The sequence below is a fragment of the Rhea pennata genome, chromosome 12 (genome assembly GCF_028389875.1).
Source record: "Rhea pennata isolate bPtePen1 chromosome 12, bPtePen1.pri, whole genome shotgun sequence".
Classification (NCBI taxonomy): Eukaryota; Metazoa; Chordata; class Aves; order Rheiformes; family Rheidae; genus Rhea; species Rhea pennata.
Window position 1 is genome coordinate 19995261 of NC_084674.1, and position 25539 is coordinate 20020799.

General features: G+C 35.0%; 1 protein-coding gene across 15 annotated transcripts in view; it reads right to left on the reverse strand.

Annotated features, from left to right (window-relative positions):
• Positions 1 to 793: 793 nt before the first annotated feature.
• Positions 794 to 25539, reverse strand: part of ATP2B2 (ATPase plasma membrane Ca2+ transporting 2) — a 396770-nt gene continuing 372024 nt past the window's right edge. For 8 of the 15 annotated variants that reach the window (XM_062585783.1, XM_062585782.1, XM_062585775.1 and 5 more), the window contains 3 exons: positions 24377 to 24484; positions 20672 to 20854; positions 794 to 4331 (listed from right to left, as the gene is read on the reverse strand). In XM_062585783.1, coding sequence (XP_062441767.1) covers positions 4020 to 4331; positions 20672 to 20854; positions 24377 to 24484 — 603 coding nt within the window. In that variant the 3' untranslated portion in view covers positions 794 to 4019. Of the gene's footprint in view, positions 8982 to 14281; positions 14454 to 20671; positions 20855 to 24376; positions 24485 to 25539 lie in introns of all 15 variants that reach the window. The other 7 variants (XM_062585787.1, XM_062585784.1, XR_009959696.1 and 4 more) reach the window with 6 other exon arrangements.

The window sequence follows — 25539 nt, forward strand, 5'->3', positions numbered from 1 at the left end:
AGAAAGATGTAGAAAAAAATACCAGATATCAGAAGTTGAATGCTGTATGTCTGTTTGGCTAACTTCTAACTCTTGCTGCAGAAAGTGCCATAACAGTGTATGATCAAGTGCATATTGCAGTTTATAGCACAACGGCATTTCTTCAAGCTGAAAAAAACAGGAAATTCAGGGCTGAGGGTTTCTGTACGAGAATGGGAATTTCCTCATTTTTCCTTGACGCTGTATATGCAGAGTTTTGAGGGCAGGTCTGCAGTGGCAGGAGGTCAGTCCTAGACTGACACCCCCCCCCATTCTAGAAGATTTCAAAGCTCATTTTTCTCTTAGTGGTAGATGTGGAAAGAAATTTTTTCTAAAAAAAAAGGGGGGGGGGATAAGCCATTTGGGCAAAAGCGATACGAAAAACCATGTTTTTCTTAGGCCCAACATTCAAATAACGCTTCATATGCAAACTCACAGGGGCTCTATCTCTACACACTAATTTCGAGCAACTTCATTGCAGCATTCACACTAGCCACTCTCTCCATCTTGCACAACCACACAGAATAGACCAAGTTATCTTCCTAAGGATTACATTGCCTTACAGCCAGATAGGAATAGAAAGCACTCTGGGTGAGCTTATCATGTGTGTAATGAAAGCCTAAAGTAGTCAGTGTAACCACTGACTGATAGGCAGGCTTCTTACTGCCAATCCAGAAAGTTTATATACCCCTTCACATTAAATATCTAAGTGGGAATTCAGAGCTAGATTTAATGACTTCAAGTGAAAATAAAGAAAGCTGTTCCGTTCAGACCGTTATTGTTCATGCTGCTTTGTGAATTTATTTCTTTAAATTTTCCACTTGTGCCCCTGCCAAGAGAGATCTATTAGACAGTAAGCAGCAAGAGTAAAACTTTATCATTTTGTTTCAAACTATAAAATAATTTACATCACATATTTTACTTACTTTTGTCTTTTTTTTTTTTTTTTTTGAAACCACAAACATTCCAGCATCACACTGTAGGAATAAGAATAACAATAGAAAGCATAACCTTTTGCATAGTATTAAATGAACAGACAGAGTAAGTTCTTTATTTACAATTATTTTCTAGATAAAAAAATTCATAAAAACAGATGAATGAACATATATTAATAACCCCTAGTGGGATGGATTGCCAATGTACCACTGTATTGTTGTCCACAAATCTCATGCTGCTAAGTACAGTACGTAGAGAGCGAGCATTTATATATTGCAGGGAATTTTAACAAACTGATCATTTTGGGTTTTGATCCATTGTTCCCATCACAGAGAGGTCAAGCAATAAAAGAAAAGAATTGTGATGCACGACTTGTAGTTGAAAGGTCTTAGCTATTCTGCTTTAAAAAAAAATTCTATCATTTATCATATACATAAAGCACAGTCTCTGCTCACAAAAGCCCAAATGTTCTATGCATCTCAGTTTATATATGTTTTAGTATATATACACAGAATGCAGTGTTCATTTTCTTAACAGTTTTCAAGTCTGCAAATGGTACCTTAGGGACAGGTATTCCTACTGGAAAGTTAAAAACAATGAAACCAAGAAAAAACACGGAAGTGTTTGAAAACAAAAAGGCAAATATTCAGTGTTAAGATGCTGAAAATAAATTGTTCCGGTATTGGTAGCTTTTGTAGATGTTCAAGTCCAAAGCTAGAGGCTTCCCTGCAAATAGATAACACTTTTGTTTCTTCTGAATATGATGTCCCAAATAGGCCATAGAAACCCAATGCATGTTATACAAAGGTTAATCACCGTATTTACAAAGCGAGGAACAATCCTGACTGAGTTTCAATCACTTCATTGCTAGGAATTAGCTAAAATAATTATGTTTTCATGCTAGCTTTTTACTGTTAAGAAATGGGTAACACTATCTGTTGAAAACAGAGCTGTGTAAGCCTTGAAAGACCTGTTCTGCTGTTGTTCAGTGAAAAGTGGATCAGAGAGTGATCAGATAGGAGTTTGAGCCAAAAACATTCAAGCTTCTACACAAAAGTCCGGAAGCTGGCAATTCAAGCTTTACCTGGCTGAATAGTCCTGATGCACCCTTAAAACATTTTAGTCAGTTCAGTCTGCAGTTTGGCCATGAGTCTAATCTTGTTTTGGAGAGTTCTGGCTTGAATTAGTTCTTGTGACTGCAGAGATGCACCATGTTATTAGCCAACTTTAACACAACCAGTTATACCTTAACAAATCAATGTATCAAGCTAGTTTGAGAGTGTTTTTCAAGACATCTGGCATAATCAATTGTGTAGTTCAAAATGTCTTTTTGCACTGTACAGTTATGGAAAAGATCATATGCTGAAAAGTCTCCAAGCAAACTTTATATTAAATACAAAAATTATTTATGAAAAATCTGTGATCCACAAAGTGCTTAGCATTCAAGTGGTTGACATAGCAATTATATAAGCTCATAAATTTTAAATTATCAGGGCTGTTACCATCTTGAAAAATACTTTTCACCTTCTATGCTGCAGGTTTTTCAAAATAGCTTTCTTTGTAGAAAGCACAATAATTAGGTAAATCAATGTATTACTGTGTTACAGTATATTTTGTGACTATAGGAAGACAAGCTTGGTTAAAACAAAATCACACAAAGCACATCTCCATCTGTAATTAGCAAAGTTTCATCCAGACCTGAATAGTGCAGAAATTATATTTTTCTTAAAAAAAAAAAACAAAGCAACAACCTACAGTGATTTTCATCCAAAATGCCAACAGCCCATACTTTGTAAGTCATAAGGAAATAAATGCCTAAATTACTAACTGAAAAGAATTAACACAGTATATCACAATAGTTTAACATTAGTTTGATCTCCATATAGACAAACCAAATATAACTTACTTTTAATCTGTTATTTATAAACTCAACTCAGATTCATATAATCGCGGACTAAAAATATTTTTTGGAAGCCATTGCTGTATGTTTAAAGAATGAAACAGCCTCCATTATCATATGTTGCACCAAAACAAGTTCAAGCAATTTATTAGAGGAAAAAGAAAAGAGAGACCCTGATCATTCTGATTTTTATTTGAAACAAAGGAAGCCTGTTTTACTCCCTGTATGTAGGACCACAATGCTACATCCAATGTGTTATAGTTTGGCTTCTTTTGTTATTTATTAGCAGTATATCTACATTATTTAACAAAAAAAAAAAAAAAAAAAAAATCAGGCGGAAGTCAGAACATGGTTGCAATAAAATATCCAGGGTGTGTGATATTACAGTTGTTTTCGATGAGCTGAGCTGAGCCATTTTTATACTACTTCGGCAGGAAGTGCTTTCTTAACCCTACAAATAGTTAAGGATATTATCTACAGGTTTGTAAACAAATTACATTCTTTTTTAGGACATAAATAAGTTAAAATAGTCAGAGCAATTTGAGCAGAAACAAGGCAACATGCCAACAAAGAAACTTTATATATATATAACTATATATATATAGATAGATATATACATATATATAATTAATTATGTATATACTTATATGTATATATCTCTATATATAGTCTCATAAATGTTTAAGTTCCTCTGTCCAACTGGTGCAAATCTACTGTGCAAGTTAAGCTTTGCAACTTCAAAAAAGTTATTTAAATTAATCTATACAACTGAGTCCATGCCACACAAGCATTTCAAAAAACTCACAGACCAGTGAATTGGATAAATAGCCTTAGAAAGAAGTCCTCTGCAGTTCCTGCTTAAGGAGGGGGGGAAAAAAAAGAAAGAAAAAGAAACAAAAAGAGAGAAAGAAGGGCTGGAAGGGTACATTCATGCAGGAGGATTTTTTTTGTTTTTGTTTTTTCTGAAAGGGAACAAGAGAGGGTATGTAAATCAGCCATTCATTCTTTCCCCAAAACTATTGTGATCAACAATTCATTCACTTGTCTCAGAGTAAGAGTTCAAACAGCTTTTCAGCCAGCAATGTTTTTAATATATATATTTATATATTTCGGTTGCTGTTTTTTTTTTTTTTTTCACTTTATTTTTTTGCAGTGGCCTTTTCAGCTAAAGTGATGTCTCCAGGCTATGTATTGGGCTTCCTGGACTAGAAGAGGTAGCTGATTTACTTGTGTCAGTTGTAAGATTTATTCCACTGTCGATAGCACTGTTGTTCTTGTTCAGCGAAGATGGTGGACTTGAGTTTTTCTTGAGAGCAGGGTCTTCTTCTAGGTCTGTGTCATCAATGAGTGGGATGTGGGGCTGGGAATCTTCTATTCTAAACTCAGGATGAGTCATGAAGTTGTGAATAGAGGTTCTAGATTCTGGTTTTTCTAAACCTTCATAGAGAGAGCTACGGAATGCCTTCACGACGCGGATCTGGGGGGAGAAAAGAAAGAGATGTCAGAAGTGGCATCTCTAAAGGGCAACACTGTGTTAGAGAATACTTTGTGAAAAATGTAGCATATGGTTAGGGCAGTGCAGGCAGCTGAAGTCCATAGTCTCTGGATGTTATGTGCATAAATGAGTGGCTCAGTTATGTGCATTTTGAATATCTGTATCAACTGCAATGTTAAAATAAACCAAGTTTAAAGCCATCAAAGAACTGATGGGAAGTACTGGTTAAAGAAAACGAACGTCCACTCGTGTGGTACATCCCTAGTAAAAGACAAGCCATGTTAATTGTAATGCAAATGTAAAACCATGCATGTTGACAGTTTTGCAGTGAGTAAGTAGGAAGGCTTTTTTTAAATTTATTAAAAAAGTCTCTTTGTATTGTTAAAAAACATTACACATAACACATCACACTTCACAAACGGAAAAGCACAGAACACAGACAAAGTTGGATGGGTACATGTGAGAGACACACAGGAGCCAAATGTAAAAACTATAAGTAAGTAATAGAAATGTTTTAAAGCAAAATCTAAATGAATGCAGCCAGGAGCACAAAAAGCCAAGCAGACAAAATACTAAGCGTAATCATGCTACCACAGGGGGAAAAAAAAAAGTCACAGTTACCACATGAACAGAGATAACTTGCACACAACAACTACACTTGGAAGCCTGGATAATGTGAACATAGTATTGTTGAACCAACTTTCATTTTTCCTTCATGCATATGTGAGGTAAACACTCGAGTATAGACCCACTGTTCTAGCCATTTTAACTTTTTAATATATATAGAACATGTAATAAAATATCGTTGTGATTTGGGGGTTAAATTGAATTACATTGTTGAACAGCAAATTCTTTCATTTTCTGTGTCTCATTTGCAATACTGTTTATAAGATTAAATCCTAAAAGCGACACAATTTATGCCATATATGCAGTCTTTGAAGTAAGTAAGTCAGCTAATTCATGCCAGGATAAATCTAATATCTTTAACTACCTGACGATAAGAACAGAGGTAAAAATAAACTACAAGGCCCATTAGACTGGCAGTGACAGTGCCAAGCTGCTTTCCCAGTAGGAAACGAGAGGAGTGGATTGAGGGGCTTTGCAGTGTGGGGACAATCAGTGCTCTGTGGCTGGGTGAAGGAGGAATGCTAGCTGTATCCCAGAGACCTCTCGGCTCTGAAAAGAAGTGAAGGATTGTGCTACATGCTACTGGTGAGAAAACCTTAACTTTCTTGGAGAGCAGGGGGGAGGCACAGATTGGATGGGGGGCAGAGAGGAAAAAACAGAATGGCAAAAATGTGATCTGTTGGCAAATGTTTTATGACTAAATATGAGTTCTATCCTTCTACTTCCATGTAGTTTATGAGCGAATTTCTAGCATTTCTTGGGGGGGAGGGGGGGCAGCAAAACACAGGCAGAGGCAGAAAAGGTGCAAGCAGGCAGTGTGAAAGCTTTTCCACACACATTTAAATGGTTGATGGTAGGTATGTGTATTGTTTTACATGTGACTATGCTGCAAGTTACTGTTTGGCCTAATACACCACTAATCTTTAACTCTTTAGAACTTCTTCTAATTGGCAGACTGAATTTGAGTAATGGAATAGATGTAACCCAGTGTTACATCTATGGAATCTAGCTGATCCTATGTTGGGGTTGCCCAGGTTGTACAGGATTTCAGCAGAGAGGAGAAAGAGGCTGAATGGTGCTTTGTTCTCTTTGATTTTTGTCCTTGTTTGTGTTCTCTATATGTGAATATTCTTCATCTTGCAAAAATGCTAGTAGCAGAAGAGAGTCATATAAAATTTCAAATAAATGCCCTTCAGTCAATCCAATTACCCACCCTTGTCTTTGCAATTACACTTTATAACAGCAGGGCACAGTACAAAAAGCAGATTGATGTGACTGCTTATTTTAGAAATACAAAGACTAGTACAGAATGGCCTGACAAAATCTTGGGACGCTGGAAGAGTCTAAATTTCAGTAGGGTGGCAGAGATCCAAGAGGAAGATAGAAACATTTTTATATATAAATTTTATGCATTATGATTATATAATGTAGCAAACACCCGTTTGTTTGATATATCACTTGGAATTACAAACCAGGGCTTTGTCTGAGTGGAGGCTCTTTGAATTGCCCTATAGTTTGTGATGGTTTTGCACAGTGAACATACATGAACAAACAGACTAGGTAAGAAATTTGTTTGCATTACTGAAGATAGGATTTGAGCTCTATTTGAAGAGAAGAGCTGATACACTAATACATTATTAGGCCCTTCTATTTTGTACTTTAAAATGCAAAGCTGAATAGTCTACAAACAATGAAAAAAGAATGTCTCTCAAGGTAATCTTTTAACGTGTTACTAGATGGCCTTATTTTAAATCAGAGAATATTTTATAATATGCTTACTTTATAATATAGGATGATATGGTGTTATTATTTTCTAGAAAGCTATTTTTCTGCTATCTAAATGAAAATAACAGTCATCTGATAGCAAACAGCTCCAACTGAATGATATTTTATCTGCTAGAACAAAATACTCCCTTTCATTCTCTTGAATACAGTCACTTCTTATTAAACAGGCTTAGGCTCTAGTCTGAGGTTCTAGCATTGTTTTTTTAATAAATGCAAATCACAATTTTACTTAAATGAGAAAGCTTTCAATTTCATATTACTCTTGACCAGATTTTTTAGAGATGTTCTGTGAAAATAAAGCATTTCTTGAGGTCACACAAACCTGTATTTAAGCCTCTATGAGTTAGCAAAGAAGCAACCAAGTTCCATAGTAGAGAAAACTGCCACTGAGGGCACTGGGAATTCTGCTTAGGCTAGATTGCAGAAGTAGACTCAGAAAAGGATACGATAGAGTAAACAGATTTTAAACGTCTTCAAGACTATGTATCCAAATTGCATTTAATACAAAACTTTTAGTCAATCTGCAGCACACTATCTTCTGAAACAGCTTAGGGAAAACTGTAGCCTTAGGTTAGTATTCGAAAACTGTTTCTGAAAACCTGCTTACCATGATGTGAATCCAGTGCTCTCCACTGTTACTGCTTGAACTACTGACTTACTGGAAGAAAATGCTACAGTAGCATCTTTGACTTGGACTAGACAGGTTTACACAGCAGGCTGAAGGTGTAATTGCAGAACCCACCATCAGCCTGCAGTTCTTTTGCAAAGTTTTGGCATGGGCTGTTAGTGTCTTGCAGGAAACTTAAGGTGTTGCTGGCATAATTTCTACTTGCTCGTCATACTATGCCCTCTGTGTGATTTTTGGCTAGATATATTAGCTTAAAACTAGCTTAAATACGCTGATACCAGAAGTAGTTCATCTTCTGAATGCAATACTGTGATATACGGGCCAGATTTGGGCAAGTCCCTAAAGCTGAGAACATATAAATATAGTTAACTTTCTAATAAATGTTCTTTACTAAGGAGATGTAGAAAATTTTCCTTCTTTTCTAAAAAATCTCTCTACAATTTCAGGGTTGTATATTTGTTTTCCATTAACTTTTCCCTTAAGGTAGAAAAATTCTGCAGATTGAGCTTGGTGTCTTGGAAGGAAATGTTTATATTTTAGTGTTTTGCCTTATTCTGTGTTTTATGCATTTCCAAATTTATGCATTACAGTGTAATTCAAAATCTTGTTAAAAGTTAATCTGTTGATGTATTGCTTATAGGAAAAAAAACCTTTCTTTTTCATTATGTTTGTGAAAACAGATGCAGAAGGTCCATCAATTGCAAAAGTGGCATTTTAATTTTTTATAAAATACCACTACTCTAACTTAGAACTGAAAATAAATTGTTTATTTAGTAACATGGCCCAACAACAACAGATTCTTTTAATACATGCTTAAACTTAAAAGGTTATTTGAAGTAATATGTAGTGTAAAAATGTTTAGGGACTCTGCTGAAACAAAGCCGATGTAGCGTGATTATTTTCTAAAGATAAAGTCAGGCTGCTGAACTTCATATTTTGTTTAAGAGCTGTACAGCATGTAAAGCAGGGACATACCCATGATGGATAGAACCTAGTAAGTGTTGGTTTATTAGGAAATACGCGGAGTTCATGTAATGAGATTTCTTTATGATACTGACAATGCCAAGGGAAGACAAACAGTGTGATACAGTTCCCTTTTCTCACAGTAATGGAGACAACAGAAAAAAATGAACTGCTTTTAAACAAAAGACTGTGGGGACAACACTTCAGGACATTTTTGACATGGCTATAAGCTTCCACTTCTTTCTTCTCTGTAGCTGCAATAGAAAAAACTCTTCAGTTTCATCCCACCTTTAAAGTTAGATTTATTATACTGCATTAGGCAACAAAAATAAAAGAAATGTAGAATTTTAGATCCTATAAATTTTCCCCATCAGAAGAAAAAGATGAAGTTGATAATCTCACCCCTAAATGCAACAATCTAGGCAAAATACACAAGGCCTGTTTAGGATCAACAGCAGTATCATGGTTGGTAGTGTGTGGGCTTATACTCGAATGTTTACCTGGCTTCTTTTAAGCCAAGTATCTTGAGTTTGGTTCACATTCATTTCAGGCTCAAGGTTAAAGACTCACAACCTCTTTTTATTTCACTCTCTCCTGCTGAACCCTTTTGTCCAATGTTCTCTAGCCCTCTGGGAAAACAAACACATTTAATATTCAGACAGTAGAGAGTAGGGCACTGCAAAAACAAATAAATTCAATACTGAAAGATCAGTAAAGTGATTAGTATAAAATTGTAAACGAGGTCAATTTTGCAAAGAGATGCCAACTCTTAGTGTATCTGATACTATTCTATATCAAGACTGTCTATGCAAATGCCAGAGAGTTTGGTCGAGTACTCAAGTATATATAAAGCTTTAAAATAGAAGGCATATCTTCAGTATACTTGCTATAGTTTATTTTTTGAATCCTTACAGTTTTAGGTGAGTAATGTTAGACCAGGTATCCACAGGAGGAGATATTATATGTGTTGGAGTCACCTGTAAATGCTGGACTAATGTGTTCTGGATTGTATGAAGTAGTAATTGAGCAAATTCAAAGAAAAAATAAATTACAATAAATTTTAGACAAATAATATTTTCCAGGTTTCTGCTGACTGAACCAGATATATAACATTATCAGTGCTACTCTCCTTCTACATAAAAATACAATAAATCCAATAGGGGATGCCTAAAATTCAAACTACATGTAGCAAGGAGAAAATAGAATACCTACATATATTGCAAAATACTCAGACCCAAATCCTGATTTCACGGAAGTTTCACATGGTTATTACTCCACTGAATTTTGGAGTATGAGATCAGAACTGTATGCAGAATATGTAGTCTCCATAGCATCTCTTCTTTAGTTGATTTTAGAGTTGTTACAAGATTATGGAGCCTGCCATTTTTCTGTCAATCAGCTCTGACAAAGCCTAGATATTCTATTATATAACCCTTCTAAAGAAATTATTTCTATGTTAAGAGTCAAAATCTTACTGCTATGCTGCGTGTCCAGTTGAGGATTTGCTTTTATATTTAAACTTTAAATCATATATAAACACTTTCAGATGTGGATTTTATTTAAAGTTGAATTCTGCTTGCTCAATTTCCTCATGTGACAATTAAACCACATTTTTATAGAAAAAAATTGACAATTTCTATAAGGCTGGTATTCACATTTGACTTGGTTCATGATCTGAGTACGGATCAATACTGGACAGTAATCTTTGCCTTATCATTTATTACAGTTTGGGGCTTTTTAAGAAGCTTGTTCCCATTTTTCTTCATGAATGTGAACACAAAAAATCTGATCCAAACTTAAGATTTTATCTTACGTTTTAACTGTAAAGGCTGTCCAGCTAAATTATGGTTACGTTTATAGAAAAATAAACATGTAAGGAATCTATAAAACTGAAAGTTTCTAAATAGTAAATAGTTTTTGTTGTTACAAAAACTTGATTGTAATGTAGAATGGATCACAACTAATTAAATTAAACACTCTCTTTGAAGTTATTTATTAGAAAATAATCTCGTATGCACTAGAATTAAGCTTGCTCAATGTCTTATGTTACAGTTCCTGACATAATTTGCAGGTGCTCATGCCGTTGTGCCACTCTGAGGTGAACGTTCCATACAAAAGGCTTCTATCTCTGAAGGATAATTCCTTCGCAATTGAGATCAATTTCAGCTATTTTTGAATTAAAAGGAGAATGAAAAGGGTGTTTTTACATGAGCATTAGGCCCACTTTGGACCATAGCACCCTCTGCCCAAAAAGTGAAACTTGACCAAAATACAGCCTTAAGAAATGGCTTAAGATGCTCTTTCCTTCTTTTGCTTGAAAGCAGTAAAGAGTATTTCAGAGAGCTATATGATGGAAAAACGTTGAATATTTTGTGATCATTTGTTAAGATTTTCATCGGCTGCTAGAAACTTTAGGCTCGTCGTTGCCTGTCTTTTCTTTATCATCTTTACCGTGGCGTGTTTGAGGCCACTGCAGTTAGATTTATGTAATAAAAACTGTAACTGCTTCAACGAAATATTAACCTCAAAAAATCTCAGACAAAAATGACGGACTGTAATAGAACAAAGAAAGCAAATTGCAAATACAGAAACTATTGCAGATCCCAGATTTGGGAGGTTGTCTTCTGTGGGAGGCATGGGTGGGAGTTTTGCTCCTACACTTTGCTCCTACACTTGTAGAATATTTTTAAATTACAACAAGAACAGGCTTTTTTTAACTAAGAGACTTGCAGTTTCCGCATGTCTCTATTTAGGAATGGTATTACTTAAGAGAATGAGAGGAAGGAGAAACAGCAGGTACAAAGGAATATTAAATATGCATCTTGCTAGGAAAATTTGAAACTGTGTTCTCTTGAAAGGCTTACTGATAATATAAGCAATGTTTGAGAACTGGATATAAATACATTAGGGTAAAGAATAACTTGTTTACTTTGTGTACAGTTAGATCTACTTATTCATCATCTACACAATTAATCCATGATCTAGCAAAGGCTTTAAACATAGACTTAATTTTAAGCACAATCTAGCCTTCTATTTTACTAACTCTGAGCCTTAAAGGAAAAAAAGATGCTCTGTTGCCCCACTCGAGCCAATATTTTTCCCTCAATATAGAAAGAAATACATATAAAATAGATACTCTTAAGTTTCAAAATTTTATTTTAAAAAACTACAAAAACTGGTAAGGACCTCAGGGACAACCTGATACCTAAAATGATTTTTAACCAGGTTTCCATTGATAAGAAATTCTGTGTGTGTGCACACACAGTGTAACAGCTTTCCATTGATAAGAATTTGTGTGTGTGCGTATGTGAGTACACATGCACATAATGTAACAAAAATGAGAACATGGTCAAGACTGTACTTCTTAGAGCTTTACTTTTACCATGTTTTCCTTTTCAATAGCTATGTATATATTTAATTTGCATTTAAATAGTTTTTCTATATCATATTTTTAAAATCAGTAAAATCGGAGTATATAAAGTGCCTGGTTTCCACTTACAGAAAACTATTATGCTTTTCGGAAGCTGCAGGGTTTTTCAAGAGAGATAAGAGATTCATAATACAAACTTTATTGTTATCCATCAATGCTGACATCCTGAAATGCATAATTTGTTACTTGCTAGCATACTATGACAGATAATCAGTAGCAGCAGATCTGGGGAAACTGTAGTACTTTAATAAGTATTTTTTAGTATAAATTGCTTTTAATTAAGGTATTTTGCAACCATTTGAAAGATCTGAATGTGTGCATATCTATGAATGGTTGAAAATTTCAGGTAATGATTTGCTAATCCACTTCACAAAATACTGTGGATGTGGCAATATTCACATCTGTTTTTAAGCACGCACTAACTTCATGTGTAACTATTAATAAATCTATAAGTTGGAAGAATGTTTTCATGTCTTGATGAATCAAACATTAATCTTTCCCCAAAATAGAAAAAGTATATTTTTATTTCAAAATGTTACTGTCACTTCACAGAAGTTGGTAAAGAACAACAACCTGAAGTAGCCTACTTAATTTTCAGTGAAATAATATACCAGTCACCTTTATAAATAAAATATCCTGAAATACTCAAATTAAGACCTGCAAGCTTGTTAGATTTAGATAGCCCAATATAGACTGAAAACACAACTTCTTCCCTCCAAGCTGCTGTATAGCTTTGGTAAGCCAGTCGTTTTTGCTATATTATTTGTACATTTCCCTTGCTACAGGCTGGTGAGATGTCACAATAAACTACATTTGTAAAAGCTACGCAACTAGCAAGAGCACTGCACAAGTGCTCTGTGAACTTGGACTTGTACATTCTTGTTAACGCAGCCTATCACTGCCCAATTTGGACACCCAAAATGACACCTGAAATAGCCTGTTACTATTTCCTCTTGTCCTCAGCGGAGGAAAGTAATGATTTGGGGTTTAATTCACTCTGAGCAGCTATAAGGCAAGAATTCAGTTCTGTCCCACTACCTACATTTTAAGCAAGGAGCTGAGTAGAAATAGGTGGGAATTTTGCGATTGAAATTTTCACAGAAAGTGCCGTTTCAAAAAAACATACCCTATTTCTATGAAATTTGAATTGGGAAAAGTTTTTCAAGTTCTGGAAGAGATCTCAAACAGGAGCTAATTTTCTGGTGAAAACAAGATGAATAATTACCTTTAAGTGCCCAATTTTAAAAAAGTAAACTTTTTTCTTTGATTTTTCACTCCAGTTTATAGGGGAATTGCTCCCTGGCTCAGTGGCTTGGTTTGTGTGTCTTGTGTTGTGCTCAACATGGAAATAAGGTAACTGGGGCTCTCAGTTATCAGAAGCAGAATACTGGAAGTGATTACACATGAATGGGAAGGCTTCCCTTTTTTTTAAACATCTCTAAAATTTTATTTGTCTCTCTTGTCTGCCAGAATCTGATCCGTTGAATGTTTGGCCCGACTTTTCACTAAAAATTGAATGAAGAATGTATTGTATTATTTTGTAAAGTAGCAAACTTGTAAAGTGATTTACATAAATTTATCTGCTCTTTTAATGCTGACAGCACCGTAAAACAAAATGGTTATATTTATAGTCCCCCAAAATACATAAAGTTGGAAGAATCTTCCTGGGCCACTGAATCAACTTTACTGTTAGTGAAGCAGCTTCTTCTTATTAGTCCTTTTATATTTTTTTCTTTTGCTGCAGTAATTCTTCACTAGATGCTTTAATTGCATCTAGAAAAAAGTTGCTTTAGGATTTATGTTTAGAAACCTGCTACTTTTTGCTAAGATAAATTTACTTGTTGCCATAATTATTCTGTTGTGTCAACATTGTCCTTTAACTTGTCTAGCTCCCTCCTTCCTTAATGCTTATCTCCCACTGAATTTAGAGATAACAGTTCTATTCTTTCATCATTCATGCAAACCTTAAATCTTCAGCCTTGCATCGTAAGTTAGATCCTCTATTTCCTTATTCATTCCTAAAAACTCTTCTCTGTACTTGTGCCACTTGGAATACATCTTGCTTGAACACAAGTGACCTAAACTGTATACAGGATTCCAGATGGAATGTTCTTTTATCTGACAAGCTGTATTTTTGCTTAATAAAAGATTTTGGTAGAATTATTTAAAATATGTATTGTATAAATAATAGAAAATATATCTAATCAGATTAGGAAAGCATGACACAAAAACCTCAAATAAAACCAGAATCTTCATATACTGAATACAAAATGACTAGAAATTCCTGGCCTAATACTAAGTTAATAGCACTTGCAATGAGTAATGGAGAGCATCTACTGTACACAAAGTAATACAGCTGTTTGTTAACTGTGTCTGGGTATGTGTCAGTTAATAAACACAACAGGACAAAATGGAAAAGGGCAAAGTAGCTCAGTCTCAAATGACTGCTACGTAAGTTGGCATCTCTGTAGATCTGATGCATTAAGAATTCACACTCACGCCCAGCCGCAGCAGCAGATGTGCTGGTAGGAGAGGAAAGAGCATTGGATAACGATACGTGACTAGGGCTAGAAATATTGGTTACATCCTGGGTCTGGCTTGTGACGGAGGACTGTCTCCTTAGAGCCCCCTGAAAGGAAGTGCCACTCTTGAAAGTATTGACTACTTCGATCTGTAATGGAGGAAAGAATGAGACAAGTTGCTTAAAGTATGGATACAGTTGCACACAACTGACAGGAATAATAATGAAAAACAGTAAATCAACCGTGCATACAGTTTTACTCAATTGAAAGAAATACTTTAAGTGTTCCTTTTAATATCTTAGATACAAAATGGTCCAAATGGAACAGCTCCATGGGAGGCAGTGAAGCTGCATCAGTTTAAATAACTATAGGTTTTAAAATAAAACCTTTAAAATTTAAAGCTTTTTATTTTTATAGCAATAAAATAAATATAACTGAAATATTTGACATAGCTAGTCTCCATTTTTATCCTACTGAGAGTAAAATTACTGTGCTATTACTCGTTAAGTTTTCTTCTGGAGGGAGGAAAATTCAGTTACTTAACTGGAATTAAAAAAACATCTTCAGAATATTCAAAACGAGATTCCTTTTTTGTTTACAAAAACAGTTACCAGTGTAGTATCTTGATAAAATAGAAAATGTTCCAATACTTTATCTGACTTCTTCAATAATGAAAGTCCATATAAATTAAACATAGTGATAATGAATACTTGCCTTTTAATATTACAGATTAGAAAAGAGTAACATTTTAATCTTTACACAAAGCACTTAAAAATTACACAGAAAACGATGACCTTGTTTGAATACTGCAGTAAATCACATTACCATTTTCTACTTGTTATTTTTCTATGCATATTTTATCTGCTGTTTGATATATCTGTTTTGAATACCTTCATGAGTACTTTAATCATGACCTCAGAAGAGGAGCTAAAGAAAGAGCTGAATATTTCAAGACCACCTTTGCCACCAGTATAACCCAAAGCAATTCAGGCTGTACGTATAAAAGTTAAACCCAGAGAACAGCAGTAAGTGATAGCAAAGAATGAATACAAATATAAATCCTACACCCCCAAATGTCCTCTTTGTTACATAAGAACAACAACAACATGACAAAGCAGTGGCAGCATCCATTAGAAGAATACACCCAGGCACTTATTTGAAGCCCACTGTTCCCATATTTGCATTCTTGCAACCCAGGTTTCTGCAGAGTGTACAGACTAGAAGGTGATTGGGAGAAGGTGAACTGGTGTCTTTACCAAAACAGCACAAGCCTTGGTGCGAGTGCTCCTAAATTTTCCAAGTTGAAAGCATTATAATAACTAGCTAACATTTTCTACTGTGCAAAGAAAACTAGTGTTTTCTTAGCAATAAATGAATTCATATGGCTTCACCTTTAATAAAAAAGACTCATCCCCTTCCATTATCTTAGTCTTTAGAGATCATTGTTTATTATCTGCATGCCTTTATGGAAATAGTCCTATCAGAGAGCTGTAAAAGGGAATAAAGGTGCAAGGTTATCATGCTATGCACTGAACTTCTACTGTACAAACATGGGAGAGCTGATTTGTTCACTGACTCACTGATTTCCGATATGAATCGTGGATATAATGTGTATTAAATGGGCACACTAACAGATGTGCGATATTAAGCAGTCATCACACCATTTTGCAACTTTGCTCTCAGTGTTCTCTACAGGATACTTATTTTGGATTTCATCTCCAATGTCACAGTTAAAAAAAACACAGTATCAGGTGACTCTGTATGTGGAATAGGGGTACAAGTGCATCATTAGCTAAGGTGTACACTGGCATCTAGAGAAGAAAATACAGCTGAAATGGTTGCCTACATATGAAGTCATGTTAAATACTCACCTGAAATATTCACTGTACAAAATTGAAATTAAATACAGATCCTGGTTTTCATGATCTGACACAGGTGATAGAGCACTCTTCAAAAGAGAACATTCCAAACAACATTTTAAAGACTCTTACCGAGAGCATAAAGTGCACATCACTGTGGAAGACACAGATGATAAATCCTAAGCCAAAGGATATTTTTTAGATGTACAAATGCCTTTCAAATAAACTGGAAGGAAAAATCCCTAATATAAGTAATCAGAGAAAGATAGGGGAAGATCTGTATTTCATAATATCTCCAGAGAACAAGACTTAAAGTTGTGTATTTTACTCTTTCTCTTGAGGAAAGTAACTACAACGTTTCATTGGCAGAATCTATAGTTCCTCAGAATAGTTCCTCAAAATCTAAAAGGGTGAACATGCATGGCTGTGTTCAGCCTGAAGTCAAGAAATATTGAGAAAAATTCTGTCCAGCAGTTTATCTTCAAAACCAGAAAACAACAAAGAAGAGAGAGTTGCTCGAAATAAATAAATAAATAATGCATTTTAAATTAAGATACTTTTGTAAATACAAAATAATACATTTTGCTAGAACAATTCAGGTTGTTAAAAAAAAGGTTTTTTATTAGAGAAAAAATAATCTTCTAGATTTGCCGTTCATTTGTATAGTTGGAATTCTTCACTCTCATCTTTTTGTATATTTTGTATTTTCTATACTGTAGAAGATCTATATTTTTAGGTGTGCTCAATTAAAAATATTAGTGATTAGCAGTTTAAAAAACTGATCTTAACCCTGGACAGGTTAGACAGGACAGATATGTCAAAACTCTTCTTCTTTTGCTTAGCAAGGAACAGATTTTCAGCAAGCATTTAAGTTGCCATTCATGTTAACAGGTCTCAGGTGTCATTCAGCTAACCTGCATCAATTTCTTTTTTTCTCTGTAGAACAAGAATAGTTTGGCTTTGTTCTGTCACTGAATAATAGTCTGGTTTACTTTATTTTACATGAAATGGAATAGTTTCCCCTCTACTTATGCTGGGCGACTGCAATGAAATACTATATGCAGTGCCATAAAAGGAGGTGCTCCCTTCTTACCTAGTTTCAAAAGTGACTTAACATTACTGTGAGGTTTGCCTTGGTTCAAGGAGAAAATTTATAATGCATAAAGAAGAAAGAAAATGAAGTACAGCACCTCTACTTTTATTTGAATATCTAAAGGGGAATCTTCTTTTTTCAGTAGCAGTTTCTAGAAACTGAAAATTTGAGACCTTTCTAAATACAAAGGTTTTTGTTTTTGTTTTGAAGATGAACTGGATTAACTTTTCAAAGACTATTAGGTCTGCCAAGATGGCATGATCAGTCCAATCTCAACCCTTTCTTTCCTTAAGAATTCATGAGAATTGCAGCAGACACGTGGAAAACAATGCTGATAAATATCAGAAGTGAAAAGGTCCTGGCTTCTGTGGAATTTGTGGTGATCACATATTTTGTGATACAAGTATAATAAAATACAGCTAAGATGAGAGACATTTGTGAAACTTCACCTACTACAAGTCTGAGAAGTGTGCAGTAAGAAAACTGCATCCATTCAGAAAAGGGTTAAAATATATTTATAAGACAAGAAAACAGCTAAATGAACATAAGCAAAACAAAAAAAAAAAAAAAAAAAGAGAGAGAGAGAAAGAGAAAGTAAATCAGAATCAGAATTACATAGCTGGTCTCCTTGACTTAGTTATATGAGTTTTTCATGCACCTTTCTTTTAAAGTAAATACATGCAAGTACAGCATGAAATAGAGGTGTTTCTAAGACTTCAGTATGAAGAATCGGTGGTGGAAATCCTTTTCCTGGGGTGCCAAATGTGAATGCTCTCTTTTGAGAGAGAGAGAGTGCAAGAGAGAAAGAAGTATCTGCAAAGAAATGCACGGCAGAAAGAAATATACTGCAAAGTTTCTGTCCGTTTGGATGATTTTTTTTTTAATTGGAGTGACACAAGTGACATCTGTCAGTTACCTGAAAAAAACTATTGTAGATTCTTTAGAGCTGAAAGCTGTTTTTGGGTACTGTGGCTATCTGTCCAGTATTGATCAAACAGAAAATAAAAAATATATGTATTATCTGAAATACAGCCCAAGTGTATGGTGGTAGAAACTGGTCTTGTCCAGACTTGAATGATCAATCTAGTTGTGAGAGAGTGTATAGTTTATTCCTAATCTTACTGTCATCCTCTTATATATATAAAGCGAGGGGATGCTCTACCTTCTTCTTCTGCATCTCCAGAAGTGCATTAGACATCAGAGGATTCTTGCAAATCCTCCAGCTCCCCAAGGATGCTACAGACATCCTCATCTTCTTCCATCAACTCTTCTTTAGATGGCTTCCTGAGAAATGTAGTACAAGTGTATGAATTCATTTGGATGTGCTATAACACATAGCGCATCAAAATGCACTCAACTCAAGGTCCATCCAAGAATGGATCTAATTTGACCTGTGTATAGGCTCGTCACTCTCCAGTGGACATCTTGTAATTGCATTTTGAACTCTTTATGAATCTCTTGGCTCACTTCCTTTTTCCATTGTCATTCCACAGATGTGAAATGGATGTAAAAATCAAGGTCACTGAATAAATAAAACGAAGGGGAAAAAAAAATCACAGAGGCCTCTTGGCAAGAAAGGAAACAATATATCCTACTAGAGCTATTTCTACAACTAAGAGTAGAAAGGAAACTAAGAGGATGAGTGTTAGCAAAGAAACATAATTAATGTTTATTTTGTTTTAAATAGTATAAAATAATAATAATTTATCTGTGAATTATGTGGACAAAGATACATAGAAGAACTAAAAGCTACCTCTGAGACTAGAAAAAGAACTGAAAGGCTGTAATTTGCTTTTTTGTTCTTGTTTACACTCACCACAACCAGAAAGACATCCTGACAGAAATGCCAACAGACAACACTCCTCCTACAGCCACGAGGAAGAAAAGAATGCACGTTTAGGCATCGTCTCTCCACAATGATAACAATTACCTGGGCACCTGCTTGACGTCTTTATGGTGAGAGGAACTGTGGCGTTTGGAATTTTCTCTACTGATGAGTGCTCCTGACTCAATAGATTCAAGACACAAAACCCCAAAGCTGAAAATCCATATTTAATTACTTACCTCAGAACCCTGGGAATATACCCAAAGCCTTAGTATCTCTAACAGCAGTTTCTACCTTTTTTTTCCCTTTGTTCTCTGCTGTGGTGCACTAAAGAGAGCTAACTGTCCTAGTTACTGCTGCTTTCGCCCCTTTTTTTCCTAAAATAAATGTCTGTATCTCTTTCTCCCCCCCCCCAAAAAAAATAATAATAATAATTTGTGATGGAAAAGGGGAGAAAATACTGTTTATCTCAACTTAAGTCAAAAATCTCAAACACAAAACCTTCTGAGATAAAAAATGTTTTTAAAGGCTTCTTAGAAGGGGAGAGTTTTCTAATTATTCACTTTTTCTTGTAAGCAGCAAGTAAAACATTTGCAGAACCATCTGATAATGGAGGAGTACATATCTGTCTTTTAAAGCTGCTGTCTGCTGCAAGCTGGCACAAATACTTGACATTATAAAGACTAATGTGCTATTAAAATGTGCTACTTCACTGCGACTGAAAAGGGCAAAATAGTTCAAAGTAGTCCATTTTTAACACTACAAGACAAGTTTTACTGCATAGCCTGAACTCAAATAGCCTCAAATGTACTATAATGATTCTCTTCACAAATATCATTCATCTGAATCGTTCCATTTTCCTTCAAAAATGCCAGGGATTTTTGTATTTAGAAGAAGTTACAGAGAAAAGGCATTTGTAACAAATCATCTGTAGCAGCCAATAAATACATTTCATTATTTAATGGATGCTTAGGCCCTTACTACTAAAAAGAGATCCAGAATCACATTTTTTATAACTTTTTAGGAAAGACAATAAATTACTTCCAGTCATGATATATGTATGATGGAGATAGAACAGAAAAGATTTTTTTTTTTTTAATCAAATGGTACTTTACACTTAAGGTAGGGCCTAGTACTTTAAGCTGTTCTGTTATTGCAGAAGTGGAAGCCACTATGTATTTTTGACAAAATAAAATGATATGTTTTAAAAAAAATTCGTAACATTTTGCTAGTCATCAGGACAGCTAACATTTTTAAAGTGGCACCCTTTTATCAGCTGTCATCCCTGAAGTAGAAAAATGGATGTCTGTTCACAATGGTGTGCAAAACAAAGTATTCCCATTTGGGGCATATTTTCATTTTGTAACATTTGCACTTTCTCTCTCATGCCATACATGCATACTTTCTAAAGCTCACCTATTTTATTATGTCATAGGTTCCTGCTGTGAAAAAGAGTAAAGCAATTAGCAAGTACCATATTTCCCACGCACAGACCTTCTCTGTGGCTCTCCTTGTGACATTTTCTCGCCTTGATCAAAGATTAAGTATATATTTTTTTCTAGACCTTGCAGGTCTTTACTTTTAGCATACCTGGGTTTGGATTCTGTTGAGCCCTCTGAACCAGAGAATTTGTCCACGTCGAAGCTCTCTCTCTGCATGATCAATTTCTTCAACATCTTCATTGAGCTCTTCTTCTGGGACTTCCTCTTTTTCAGTCAGCCGCCCTGCCTCCTTTAAAAACTTTAGCCTACTTGTTGGGATGGTTGCAATGACCTGAAAATTATATTATAAAAAATGCTGAAAACATAAGCCTCATTCAATAACAATAGTGTAACAATCTGCTAATTGCAAAAAAGCCCTGATATTTTAGCGAGACTTGTAATCTTTCTCGAAAACTAAGATAAGCGTATTCATAACAGTGCTTTATATTTATCCAACTCTATTTTAGCCCTAGGCACTTTACAGAGTTCTTACTATGTAAATAGTCAGCATTACTCGCACTATTAAACCACTTTGGTAAGACACAGCTGTGGAGCTAGTTTCAGTCTGGAAAGAAATGTCATTTTCCTCAAAAACTAAAGGGGGAATGTAGGCTTGTGAGTGTAATTATTTAAAGGAAACTTAAACTAAACTAAAACTAAATTAAATTAAAAACTAAACTAATGCAAGATTGATACGCCTGCATCTAGGGTTTCAGGATTCCTAATTATTGTTAACAGTCAAGTATTTGTTTATGTTGTTATGTTAGTATTTGTTATGTTAGTTGCCTCTCATCCTTATAGATCTTCTAACACTCTATTGGTTTGTATATTTAGCCAGCAAATCACAGAATCATAGAATCAGTAAGGTTGGCAGGGACCTCTGGAGATCATCTAGTCCAACCTCCCTGCTCAGCAGGGTCACCTCGAGCACATTAGACAGGGTTGCATCCAGGCGGGCCTTGAAGATCTCCAGAGATTCCACAACCTCTCTGGGCAACCTGTTCCATCCAGCACTTAATATAAATTAGGCTTCTAGGGCTGGGGGTTTGAACATCTCTCCACTGGGTTTTTTGTAGGTCTACACTCTATGCCCTTGCTATTGATATATTCTGGGTAACTCGGTCCTTTCCGCTATTCTTTTTGGCTGCCAAAATTAATTGCTTGGAAGTAATTAGTACAGAAGATGACTAATAATCTTTAAAAATTGCAAGTGTTGTAATTAGACTGTGTCATAACACAATTATATATATTTAAATACATCTCAGTAAGTGTTGCCCTCTTGGGCAGTCATTTTCTTTTTGTTCTGATTTCGTCAGCTTGAATAAAAATACGAGCACTTGGCTATTTAAATAAGACATCTTACCTGGAAAGCTAAACATTTTGAATGCTTAAAAAAAAATGTCCTACAGAGCTAACTACTAGACCCATTTAGCATTAAAGTGCTGTAATTTTCTTTCTTCTGGTTTCAGCAGTTAAGTCATCACATCTCAGAAGCCCAAGTGCATGAAAAATGGAGCCAGCTGAAACAGGAAGGCATTTGTGCAGATACAAAATTACTACTATGGGTCACTTGAAACTGAGGAAGGGTTACTATGTGCTGAATGAAGTTATTGTCAAGTTTGTGATAATGATTTCTTTGAGATCCAGCTTCTGGGTCCATCTTCTTTCCTCTGAAACCCTAAGTTTTGCTGTTCATTTTTGCAGCCCTCTGGCACTGTCCAGCCCACACATCTGCAAAGGCTAAGCTAAGTAAACCTGAAAATCAGAGTATCAAAGCCACTCCAGGAGCCAGCCAGATTAAAAAAAAAATGAAGAATTTTTCCACTTTCTACATCGAGAAATATTTTTAAAGTTCACTTTTGTGTTTTAAAACACAATGCGATGTCAGCAAAGACAGAACAGGAAAAAAAAAGAAAAGGTAAGTGCTAGTCTTTGAAACACCTGCTGGGACTGTTTCAGCTTTCCAGCTTTCAAAAAATTAAAATATCAACTTTTTGCAGAAAGAGTACTTAAAACTGTTTGCATTGTATCTTATGAAACTGATCTGGATGATGTGCTTGCAAGACAGTACGTACAGAAACATGCAATACCACATTTGATAGTGATTCTGCATGATGGCACATACCTCTTATTCAGGATCTCTCTCAGGCTGACAGATTCCGCCCTAATTCTTTGCTTAGGATGTTTAGGTGTTGGGGTTTTTTTGTTTCAGTTTGTTTTGCTTTTTTCCATATCTGCAGTCACCTACCCATTTCAGGTAATGGCAGACTCCATAAACCAAATGTAGATTAAAAAGCTAAATGTTATTCTCAAGAAAACTACCAAATTAAGACCATGGTTTTCAAAAGTGATGAATAATTTAGTGAATGTAACGTAAAATAGTTTGGAAAGACATAGCTGAATTTAGAATTCAGCTATCAAACTTACTTTAGATTTTCCCCAGCAAATTATATAACTCAAATCCTGGCTTGCAGTAGTAACTACATTAACATCATTTACTAGTGGTGGTTTTCAGCAGCATGTACATAAAAGTTGTCATCACACAGAGCTTATTCTTGAAATAAAATCTGTAGCCTAACTGTCCAAAAGGGTTTCCCAGTTAATTTTTTTTTTATAAAAGAACAAATTTGAAGGCTAGCATCTGTTCATTATAATTCTTTTGGAATCATTTCTGTATTCCAATTGCAATTGAAAATTTTGTGCCTATCTCTTCATAGTGGCAAACTAATTGGTCTATACGTTTGCCTCTGAAAAGCAAAATATTACTTCAGATATGTCTTAGTGTGATAGGTCATCAAATTAAAATGATTAAAATGCATTTACAGATGAAGAATAAACATTATTATTACTTCCGTAATGTGTTTGGACATTTAAGGGTAATGTAGTGTTTTAAAGGAAGTTAAGTCCTATCTGTTCTATTACTTCCAGACAACTAATTACAGAACTTACTTTTCTTGTAAGTACGTACTTTATTTTTCATCTATATTTAATTTTGTATTAGCTAACGGTGGCAAAGGTTTTAGCAGAATTTACAAATGACACCTGGATTAAACTGCACCTTTCTATATCTCTTCTAGGAAAAAAGTATTTTTCTTTCAACCTCCCATCCATCCTTAGCACACAGAAATAGATGGATGGGAGATCAGAATCTAGATTTAATATAGACTCAGGTGTATATTAAGTGCACAAGAGATCACAATATTTCTTAGTTAGTCCTGTGTCAGCAACAAGGCTATCGTGAATTGAGAAAGGGGCAGATTCAGTAAGGAAATGACTGGGTGAACTTAGAAATGGAACTTGACATTCCATGACAATTAGTTGTAAAAATGTGATAAGTAACTTAGAAATGGAACTTTTCACTTTAAAAAATTCACTGTGGCAGAACACACACATACTACATTGGGTTCTCTGTTGCAGGAAAGATTGTAGTGCATTTGCCCTTATGATTTTTCCATATTATGCCCTTACATGTTTTTTCCGTGAGAGAGTACTAGGCTACTGTCTTTCACACATAAGCCTAACTCAAGACGACCTTGGTGATAGCATGGCCTGCTTAGAAAAAGAAAAGATATGAACATTAACAAAAATTAAAAGGAACAACAGGACAGATTATTTTTACTGCTATCTGTTGTTGAAGTACTTAGACAACTACCTCTGTTTCAATGTGTGCCCAATATGACATTTTGAGAGATCAAGAAAACAACAGTGTAGTAGGATTACAAACATCATTTGTGTGTGTGACTGTTTGCAAAATCACATCTTAGATCATTTTGTAAAAATAGAAGAAATCTGCACATTCCAGAAAGATGCTTACCTGACCCCATACAAGTTCTCCTAATCCAATAAATACACACCACATCCATTGGTCAAGCTGCAGAGGAGAACAGCTAAATGGTTTTCCTCCAAACTGGACAATTACTATCTGCAAAGAAAACGAGAGAAACCAGAGATGAAGGGGGTAAATATGTGGCAGAGGGGAAGAGGGTGAGAGAAGGAACTTACAGTGATGTTTTACCTGAGATTTACTTTCTACACATTACAGCTCTGCCTGTTTGATTCTAACACACTTTACCAGCAGAACAGTCTTTGCAGAAAGGATAACCAATACATACAGACAATTTTTTAAGCCTCATTTGATTGAACTGGTTTTGCTAACTGAACATCAGATTTTATTGATATTTTTTATTAGTAGAGCTGCTGCAGAACTAGCAACCTGAAATCACAGACCAGAGATTTACATAGGTAAAGGCTGCAAAATGAAAGTTAAAAATGATTGTCCAGACTAAAACATGAAATGACACTAATACATAAAATGGTTGCTTTCCTCTGTGAGTAAATAAACACAAGCTATAAACATAGACTTACTTTGTGTGAAGTGCAAGTGTGAGAAGAGAGGTGACAGAGGATGGAGACTATGAATAGGAAATGGAAAAATGACTGGAGACAGTAAGGAAAAGGAGACCAAACAAAAATTTGTGAATACGATGTTAAGAAAGATCAAAAGAAAGATACTACAGCTACACACTGGGAGATTTACAAATGCTAGATAAGATACATTTTAATACATCTTCTTCCACTGTAAAGATCTTTCTCACTCTGAAAATAAGGGTTGAAAAATAAGAGAAAGATACTGTTTGTCTGAGGAGAGGAGTATTAACTGTCCTTTTATTTACAAAGCTGCTGAAGCTCTCGCAGAAGCATTTTCTGATCCTTACCAAGCATGTGTGGTAATAGGCTCCTTCATTTTACTTTTAAAACCTTGAAAATTTGCTGCTAGCTTTTACTTTTTGGGGGGTGAAGGAGGGAGTTGGGGGAGGATGGTTAATTGGAGCTACTGCACTCAAGAGGTGAAATATCAAAGCCAGTTAAGTCTGTACTTCACAGAAAGTGTAGTAAAAAGACAGAAATCTAAACAAGTTTTAAACATGAAATAAAAATAAGACTATACTCGCCTCTGACACTTCCACAAACTTACAC